General features: G+C 47.2%; 1 protein-coding gene across 1 annotated transcript in view; it reads right to left on the bottom strand.

Moving 5' to 3' along the window:
* sema3aa (sema domain, immunoglobulin domain (Ig), short basic domain, secreted, (semaphorin) 3Aa) overlaps window positions 1-9,899 on the bottom strand; it is a 60,777-nt gene extending 50,878 nt beyond the window's left edge. Inside the window, exon 1 of the mRNA XM_071332216.1 lies at window positions 9,122-9,899. Coding sequence (XP_071188317.1) covers window positions 9,122-9,230 — 109 coding nt within the window. The 5' untranslated portion in view covers window positions 9,231-9,899. The remainder of the gene's footprint in view (window positions 1-9,121) is intronic.
* Between the last annotated feature and the right edge of the window lie 508 nt (window positions 9,900-10,407).

The following is a 10,407-nucleotide window of genomic DNA, read 5'->3' as shown; positions in this document are numbered from 1 at the left end:
TAAGGAACAGAAATGAAGTGGAATAGTGCCTAAAACACAAGCCACACATTGTGTCTGTGACATACAAGCATGTTAACCCTTGCAAGGCTGGCGGCACAGACGTGTGCAGACCAGCAGGCTGGAGTGTTTATGGACATATTCAATCTCTCCCAGTCAGTTTTCCCCACTTGCTTTAACCCTAACGTTGATGTCCGCCGCGGACACCCTGCGGACAAATACCCCTAAAATCCGTCAGTTTAAGCTAGAGATACACTTCCACATCTGCAGTGAAAGGTGACAGAGCTAGAGTGTTTGTCAGACCATGAGACATCCCCAAAATCCCTCTTCTCACAAAATGGTCTGTAGCATCTGTAAAGTATTCAAGGTTTAAAAAGGCTTCTAAAGTTATATTTTTTTAATCAACCCCCTACAAAAATGTCCATTAATTATAATCGACATAATATTTTCCATTTCCTGTTGTATTAAAATACAACATCTGTAGCTCCGTCACAAATGTTCAAGCAACACTATAAAACATGCAAGGGTATTACACAGATCATTAAATGCTTTGATTAATGACTGTTTGTTCTCCAAAGCCATCATGTCATTGTGCAACCCTGTGTGTTATACACAAGCTGACTCATTCTGCAGTATACAAACTGGCCCACAGTAATGGGAGTTGCCCAGTGCTGGATCTGCTCAGAGTACTGACATTATTCTGCCTGGGATGGAATGGTTTGGGATGGGGGGGGGGGGGAGTATGCTGTTCTTTCCTGATAACTAGGCTGACTGGGAGAGAAAGTCAACTGGAGGAGCCTGGCTGAAAACTGTACTTAGGGGCTGCGGTATTGTGAGCTGCCTGAGAGCGACTGAACTGAGGGAGGAGGAGAGGAAGGAGAGACGGAGGAGAAGGCAGACGTCTCTGGGGTCGGTCGGCGCGTTGGGAGCACACCTTATAATTATCCACATCCGCTCTGTCAGAGGAGGCCCACAGAATGGACAGATCCACCAGAAAGAGAGAGAGAGAGAGAGAGAGAGAGAGAGAGAGAGAGAGAGAGAGAGAGAGAGAGAGAGAGAGAGAGGTCTCTGTGGAACTCGACGGGGGTTATTATGGGTTAGCTCTACTCCAGACTGCGTTGAGTTGGAGTGCGGTTCCGTACCGAGAGAGTGTCTATTTTGAATGGTTCCGAGTGAATTCCGATGGCGGGCTAGTCTCTTCCCTCTATTACAGTTCCACCCATCCGAAACAGGTCACTGTGGGACGACCGGGGTCTTCATTAAGAGGTTAAAGGTCCCAGTAATTAGAGTAAATATCAGGTTGTTTAACAAGCCTTTTAATATTCCCCCAAGCTCCGCGAGAGATGTGTGTCTTTTTTACAATCACAATAGTTTTATGAGTCCCATCTCTCATGCTGCTATGGTTCATCTCTCGTTCACTGTCTTGGCCTGTGTCTTGCATTCCCTCTCACGTTCTCTCACGTTCTCTCACGTTCTCTCACGTTCTCTCACGTTCTCTCTCTCTCTCACGTTCTCTCACGTTCTCTCTCTCTCACGTTCTCTCACGTTCTCTCTCTCTCACGTTCTCTCTCACGTTCTCTCTCACGTTCTCTCTCTCTCTCTCTCTCTCTCTCTCTCTCTCTCTCTCTCTCTCTCTCTCTCTCTCTCTCTCTCTCTCTCTCTCTCTCTCTCTCTCTCTCTCTCTCTCTCTCTCTCTCTCTCTCTCTCTCTCTCTCTCTCTCTCTCTCTCTCTCTCTCTCTCTCTCGTGTGCTCCCTGTTCACCCACGGCCATCTGGCTTTGCACGACACCAACTCCATCATCTAGTTTGCTGACGACACCACGGTTGTAGGCCTGATAACCAACAACGATGAGTCAGCCTATAGGGAGAAGGTAAGTGAAGTGGCATTGTGGTGCCAGGACAACAACCTCTCCCCCAACATCAGTAAAACAAAGGAGTTGATTGTTGACTTCAGGAAGCACAGGAGGGAACACGCCCGATCCACATCAATGGGACTTCAGTAGAGAGATTCAGCAGTTTTAAGTTCCTTGGCATCTACATCACCGAGGACTTGACAAGGACCAGCAACACCACCACTCCTGTCAAGAGGGAGCAACAGTGTCTCTACTTCCTAAGGCTAAATTTGACATGCCACCCCGGAAACCTCTCCAAATACTACCACTGCATCATCGAAAGCATCCTGACCGGTTGCATCTCAGCCTGGTAGAGGAATTGCTCCGTCCATGACTGTAAGGCCCTCCACTGGGGCCGTGTTCCCACCCATCCAAGACATCTAATGAAACGGTGCCTGAGCAAGGCACGCAGCATCATCAAGGACCCCACACACACCCCAGCTTCGAGTTGTTCACTCTGTTACCAACAGGCAGACGATATCGGAGCATGAGCCAACAGGCTCAGAGACAGTTTCTATCTACAAGCCATCAGACTGCTGAACACTTGAACTGGACTGTCCACCTGCACTGACTCTCTGCACCTTATTACACACTCTCATTCACTCACTCACTCACTCACTCACTCATTCACTCACTCACTCACTCACTCACTCACTCACTCACTCACATATCCACACCCATTACAACTGCTGCTACTCGACTCTTCTTCACTATTTCTAATAGTGCACAATTTAAACACTTGCTCCCACATCCCCCCTTTATCTGATACATGTGTAAATATTTGACTATAAATTGTGCCTTCCTGTATTATACTTACGCTAAAATGTTTATTCTGTTCATATTCTTATACACTGCTCAAAAAAATAAAGGGAACACTTAAACAACACAATGTAACTCCAAGTCAATCACACTTCTGTGAAATCAAACTGTCCACTTAGGAAGCAACACTGATTGACAATAAATGTCACATGCTGTTGTGCAAATGGAATAGACAACAGGTGGAAATTATAGGCAATTAGCAAGACACCCCCAAAAAAGGAGTGATTCTGCAGGTGGTGACCACAGACCACTTCTCAGTTCCTATGCTTCCTGGCTGATGTTTTGGTCACTTTTGAATGCTGGCGGTGCTCTCACTCTAGTGGTAGCATGAGACGGAGTCTACAACCCACACAAGTGGCTCAGGTAGTGCAGTTCATCCAGGATGGCACATCAATGCGAGCTGTGGCAAAAAGGTTTGCTGTGTCTGTCAGCGTAGTGTCCAGAGCATGGAGGCGCTACCAGGAGACAGGCCAGTACATCAGGAGACGTGGAGGAGGCCGTAGGAGGGCAACAACCCAGCAGCAGGACCGCTACCTCCGCCTTTGTGCAAGGAGGTGCACTGCCAGCGCCCTGCAAAATGACCTCCAGCAGGCCACAAATGTGCATGTGTCAGCATATGGTCTCACAAGGGGTCTGAGGATCTCATCTCGGTACCTAATGGCAGTCAGGCTACCTCTGGCGAGCACATGGAGGGCTGTGCGGCCCCACAAAGAAATGCCACCCCACACCATGACTGACCCATCGCCAAACCGGTCATGCTGGAGGATGTTGCAGGCAGCAGAACGTTCTCCACGGCGTCTCCAGACTCTGTCACGTCTGTCACATGTGCTCATGTGCTCAGTGTGAACCTGCTTTCATCTGTGAAGAGCACAGGGCGCCAGTGGCGAATTTGCCAATCTTGGTGTTCTCTGGCAAATGCCAAACGTCCTGCACGGTGTTGGGCTGTAAGCACAACCCCCACCTGTGGACGTCGGGCCCTCATACCACCCTCATGGAGTCTGTTTCTGACCGTTTGAGCAGACACATGCACATTTGTGGCCTCTGGAGGTCATTTTGCAGGGCTCTGGCAGTGCACCTCCTTGCACAAAGGCGGAGGTAGCGGTCCTGCTGCTGGGTTGTTGCCCTCCTACGGCCTCCTCCACGTCTCCTCATGTACTGGCCTGTCTCCTGGTAGCGCCTCCATGCTCTGGACACTACGCTGACAGACACAGCAAACCTTTTTGCCACAGCTCGCATTGATGTGCCATCCTGGATGAACTGCACTACCTGAGCCACTTGTGTGGGTTGTAGACTCCGTCTCATGCTACCACTAGAGTGAGAGCACCGCCAGCATTCAAAAGTGACCAAAACATCAGCCAGGAAGCATAGGAACTGAGAAGTTGTCTGTGGTCACCACCTGCAGAATCACTCCTTTTTTGGGGGTGTCTTCCTAATTGCCTATAATTTCCACCTTTTGTCTATTCCATTTGCACAACAGCATGTGAAATGTATTGTCAATCAGTGTTGCTTCCTAAGTGGACAGTTTGATTTCACAGAAGTGTGATTGACTTGGAGTTACATTGTGTTGTTTAAGTGTTCCCTTTATTTTTTTGAGCAGTGTATTTTATTGTTTCTTATTGTTGTTGCGTTGTCGAGGAGAAACCTGCAAATAAGCATTTTGTTAGACAATGTATATGACGTGTATGCTGTATATACACTACATATACAAAAGTATGTGGACACACCTAAGAATTAGTGAATCAGGCTATTTCAGTCACACTGTATAAAATTGAGCACACAGCCATGCACTCTCCATAGACAAACATTGTCAGTAGAATGGCCTTATTCAAGAGCTCAGTGACTTTCAATGTAGCATTGTTATAGGATGCCACCTTTCCAACAAGTCAGTTCTTCAAATTTCTGCCCTGCTAGAGCTGCCCCGGTCAACTGTAAGTGCTGTTATTGTGAAGTGGAAACATCTAGGAGCAACAACGGCTCAGCCGCGAAGTGGTAGGCCACACAAGCTCACAGAATGGGACCGAGTGCTAAAGCGCGTAAAAATCCTCTGTCCTCGGGTGCAACACTCACTACTGAGTTCCAACATGCCTCTAGAAGCAACGTCAGCACAGTAACTGTTCGTCGGGAGCTTCATGAAATGGGTTTCCATGGATAAGCAGCCGCTCACAAGCCTAAGATGTGCAATACCAGGCGGAATAACGGTCTGGAGCTATTTTTCATGGTTCGGGCTAGGCCCCTTACTTCGAGTGAAGGGAGATCTTAACCCTACAACATACAATGACATTCTAGACAATGTGCTTCCAACGTTGTGGCAGTTTGGGGAAAGCCCTTTCCGGTTTCAGCATTACAATGCCCCTGTGCACAAAGTGAGGTCCATACAGAAATGTTTTGTCGAGATCGGTGTGGAAGAACTTGACTGGCCTGCTCAGAGCCCTGAACTCAACCCTATCAAACAACTTTGGGATGAATTGGAAAGCAAACTGCGAGCAAGGACAAATCGCCCAACATCACTAATGCTCTTGAGGCTGAATGGAAGCAAATCCCCGCAGCAATGTTCCAACATCTAGTGGAAAGCCTCCCCAGAAGAGTGGAGGCTGTTATAGCAGCAAAGGGGGAGAAGACCAATTCCATATTAATGCCCATGATTTTGGAATGAGATGTTTGACGAGCATGTGTCCACTTACTTTTGGTCATATTGTCTATGACTAATAAAACATGAAACTTGAATGTGTGTGCTTATTGTAACCTGCAGGGGTCAGTGTTTCCCAGGTTGAATACTACTGGGATGACCGTAATACAGTACAGTATGTCCAGGTACAGTATGTCCAGGTTGCACTGCTGTGTGAAAGACAATGCTGTAATAACCTATACCTTGATATGCGTTAGAGCATAATCAATTCAATGACATTGAGCATTAGAATTCATATTTGGCTAACTGTGACTTGCTTTGTCTCATGATCCATTCAATGCTTGGGCCTAGTTGTGTCCTATCGACAATCTAAGCAACGTTATTTAAGAAACTGTAAACGATCAACTTGGACTTAATCTCCAGTTACTTGAAGGAGAAAAAAAATATTAACTCTGATCATTACTCTGGCCCTCTGAGAACAGATCCTTCACTGGGAATGTCTCACCCCACAGGGAAATCATTCACTCTGGACTCGCTTCGCCAGCCATCCCAGGAGAAAGGTCACTCAATGTGCTTTAGTTTCTCCGTTCTTATTTTCCTACAAAAACTGCTCATTCCGCATTTGTTTGACTGTCCTTCCCGGGGACACAAACTGCTGTCCTGCACTTGTCTGAATATCCCTCCTTGGGGAAAGAGCTCTCCTCTCGCTTGATGATCCTTCTCCTGGGAAAATGTTTACTCTGTGCTCGTTTGACTGTCCTTCACTGGAGAATTCCTCCTCGTCGTTTATTTGACTTAATTACTATGCCAGATTCACAGAGGGAGAGAGAATGAATGGTACTTCACTTAACAACCAGTCTCTCTCCCGCCTAGTCTACTGTAAGTCTGCCAGCACCCTTCATTAAAGCAACGCTTCCCTCCCTCTCTCATCTCCTCCTTTCCCTCTTCCCTCTCTCCATCAGCCAACGTGTGGGTGTGAACAGAAAGGTTTCAGACGACAGGCATCAAGAGAGCCATCCAACACCTGTGGACCCCTCTACCTCTGAGACGCACACATGTACACACACACACACACACACACATACTCATGCGTATGAGCATACACAAGAGCACACACACACACACACACACTGCGCACAAACACACACACACTGCTCACAAACACACTGCGCACAAACACATACACACTCACACACACTGCGCACAAACACACGCACACGCACACACACAGACACACACTCGTCATCACATTCAGCCAGGTGTGTAATTATCTGTGTCTGTGTCAGATCTGACACATCCCACCCTGGCTGAATACACACATGCCACTTTCAGTCTGTAGAGGAAATCACCAGAGAGATGGTGTTGAGTCCTCACACACCAAGCTGCAGCAAGAACCTTAAAGACAGAGCGACAGACAGACAGCTATTGATGTGCTTTGGTTGGTCTGACTACACATTTCAATCAGCCACTGTATACAATGCAGTTCAGCTTTGTATCACCTAATGACACCTTTCATCAATGACACATCTGTCCTCCCTTGTCAGACAGCAACATGGCGTCCTGTCAGAAAAACAAGTGGGGGAGATCAGAGAAGACCAGTATTGTTGTTCTAGTCAACAGACAGATGGCTCAATCTTGGGAACCGTTTTAATGAAGCAAAACACATTTTCCCATGATGCCTCTGGGCTATTCCTGGTGTAGAGGAGGCTCCTCCTCGGGAGGATGTGACGCGGTGGCGGCGCAGGTGGAGCTGAGTTTTACGGCGGTTTTTACAACACACTACTTGACCCTTGACTGCACAGAGAAACATCTTCAACATAGTGCCCCCTAGAGACAGACCAGGGTCTTACAGTACATACCACTAATAAGTGCATGTATACTTATACATCCTGTATAGCCATATAATGGTAGCGCAGTGGTTAAGAGCGTTGGGCCAGTAACTGAAAAGTCACTGGTTCAAATCCCAGAGCCAACTAAGTGAACCATCTATTGATGCCTTGTGCAAGGCACTTGACCCTAATTGCTCCGGTATGTCGCTTTGTATAAGAGTGTCTGCTAAATGTATACTTTGATTAACAAAACTGCTGATAAATGTTATTTAGTCTCTGATTAAAAATAATGTTATGTCATGTTCATATAGGCCTTACAGGCCTCCACAACCTAACCTTATTCCCAGCCTGAGAAAAAAGGACAAATTGCCTATGTTTGTACATTTTAGGAATGTATATTTTTTTAAAGGAGACGAAGAGAGAGAGAGCGGGGAGAGAGAGAGAAAAGGAGAGGGAGAGAGAGAGAGAGCGGGGAGAGAGAGAGAAAAGGAGAGAGAGAGCGGGGAGAGAGAGAGAAAAGGAGAGGGAGAGAGAGAGAGCGGGGAGAGAGAGAGAAAAGGAGAGGGAGAGAAAACGGAGATACCACACATCTCTCTAGCCGTGTACTTTTGGTCATGTTTTGGACAAGGAACCGCAACAGCTCGCCTCTCAGACGACCGACATTAAACGAAACGTCCCAAAATATGCCAAAAATGTCTGTGGTTTATTTTAGTCCCGAGATGAAAGGTCTGCCATTACAAAGAGCTTGATTTAGTCTAGGGTGTGAGAGAGAGAGGAGAGAGCCGGCTCTGAGGTCTCTCCACAGTCTTCTACCTCAAAATAACACAGAGGGAAGGCAGAATAACATGTTGACTCGCCCGATAAAAGCTCACACGAGTACCGTATGAACGGTACCCGGCCAGATGTGTGAGTGGTGAGTGATAACATCACCTGGGTGTAGTCCATAGGGGATCTTATTCTATATCATAGAGACATCATGTCGGTCATGAATATTCTGAGTGGTGTGCCCTGAACAACCCCGTGAATCCAGTGCATATCTTTTCCATATGCAGTATATCTGTTAAAACAGTAAGATGTGTGTGTGTGTGTGCGTGCAGACTTTCTCCTAAGCAGAAGCAGAAGTACTTGTTGACTTTGGAGAATAGCTGGTAAATCGATTTTGGGGTTAATGAGAACTAGGGAGACCGGATTACCCCCTTAAACTGTGTGTGTACAGAATTCGCATGTCTGTGTGTGTGTGTGTGCTTGTTCGTGTCTATGCGTACATGTGCGCCTCTGTGTGTGTGTGTGTGTGTGTGTGTGTGTGTGTGTGTGTGTGTGTGTGTGTGTGTGTGTGTGTGTGTGTGTGTGTGTGTGTGTGTGTGTGTGTGTGTGTGTGTGTGTGTGTGTGTGTGTGTGTGTGTGTGTGTGTGTGTATTTATGTGTTTCACGGCAGTGCAGCGGTAGTTCTGAAGGGGACAGTGGAAGGGGAAAATATATGCGAGGGCCAATACATACATTTAACCAAGCCCCCTGTCCGCATATGGAAACAATCTGACCGTAAGGAGAATACAATCTAAGGGTAAGGAGAAAGCATTATTCTAAGTGGGAGAGAGAGAAATAAAGAGAGGGGAAGCAGGAGAGCGAGAGAGAGAAAGAGAGAGAGAGAGAGAGTGAGAGAGAGAGAGAGAGAAAAGATTGAGAGAATTAAAGATTTAGAGAGAAATTATTTAGAAAAGAGATACGTAGATAGATGAGCAGACAGAGAGGAAGATACACTGAAGAGTGAGAGGGAAAGAAAGAAAGAAAGAAAGAAAGAAAGAAAGAAAGAAAGGAGAGAGTGCACACAAAGAGGAAGAGTAACTCAGACAGCACACGTAATATCTCCTGGAGCCATGCTGGCGGCTGTAGCAGAACCAGAGAAAGAACCAGAGAAAGAACCAGAGAGCCAGGGGGGGAGAGAGAACATACACACTTACCCCTGTAGGAGAGCTTTAACCTGGGGACGCTGTGCTTGGGCTCCCCCTGCCCCGGCACCACCGCCCCGCAGAACAGCAGCAACAGTACAATCCCAGGTAGGTAATCCATGGTGCTGGAGCGCTGGCCTCCAGCCCAAGGGGGGTACACACCCCACACTTGCCCAGAGAAGAGTGTCTCCCAACCGGGTATACAGAGACCTGGCTGTCCCTCCCTTCCCTTCCTCCTCCTGCAGCTAGAGAAGATCCACAAACCCAGGAGGGGGTTTCAGGCAGGGGGAATACAATCCTTGGTATCAATCCCGATTCAGAGCACCGATTTGGGGTGATTTCAGCAGAGCAAGGGGGTATCACATGGCTCCCTGTGTGGAGGTCCGGGGTGGTAAACCCTCTGTGCTGTTCATATGTCCGCCTCCTAAGGGTTGGGTGATGGGGGGTCCGGTGGGAAGTGTGAGGCTCGAGCTGGTCAAGGAAGAATTCTGATTGAAATATTGAAGAGGTATCCAGCAGAGATACTGCTACTATAGATCTCTCTTCTGCTCTGCTCTCTTCTCTTCAGTCTCTCTCGCTCTCCGCAGTCACTCACTACTAGCCTCCAATCCTGTCCACGGCTCCGCCAGACAGAGAGGGAGAGAGAGAGCTACACCATCCACAGGAGGGGAGGGAGAGCAGCTGAGCGAGAGAGGGGGGAAGTGTGTATGAGAGAGAGGGGGGAGGGAGTGAACTGAGCAACGTTGAAGTACTGTGAAATAGAAGAGAATCCTGTGCACATGGTTCCGTCTTCCTCTCATCTCTCTCTTTTGTTTTTCTTTCTTTCCTTCTGCAGTCACTGGTCAGCCCCAGCACCCTTACTCTAGAGGTGTGACACATTAACAGACTCACACATGCTTACCCTCTTCTCTACCCCATGCAGTTACAGACCAACGGCATAGCATGCAACTCAGCAGGTAATCTCTGGTCAAACCTGGTTTCAAAATGAACACCATTAATATGCATGTATCTAACGCCCTATCCAATGAAAAGCAGTGAGCTGGCATTCAGGATTAGTTAAACATGTATATTGTTTTCTAAAAGGCATGTTTCAATTATTAAATGTTTGTTGTACTGCACTTCTATGGAGTGCAGGAGTCCAAACATATCAATTTCACAGCAAATAAAGAATGACATTTGTTTTTTGACTTGTCCAACAAACTAGGAAAAACGGGTTTGATTGAATGTCACAGACTAGAAACCTGGCCCATATGGAAATCTGAAAACATGGCTTTCTAGTAAAGCAGGTCTGTGAGTGA

The sequence above is a fragment of the Salvelinus alpinus genome, chromosome 11 (genome assembly GCF_045679555.1).
Source record: "Salvelinus alpinus chromosome 11, SLU_Salpinus.1, whole genome shotgun sequence".
Classification (NCBI taxonomy): domain Eukaryota; kingdom Metazoa; phylum Chordata; class Actinopteri; order Salmoniformes; family Salmonidae; genus Salvelinus; species Salvelinus alpinus.
Note: the sequence above shows the minus strand (reverse complement) of the source record. Positions and strands in the feature narration are given on the sequence as shown.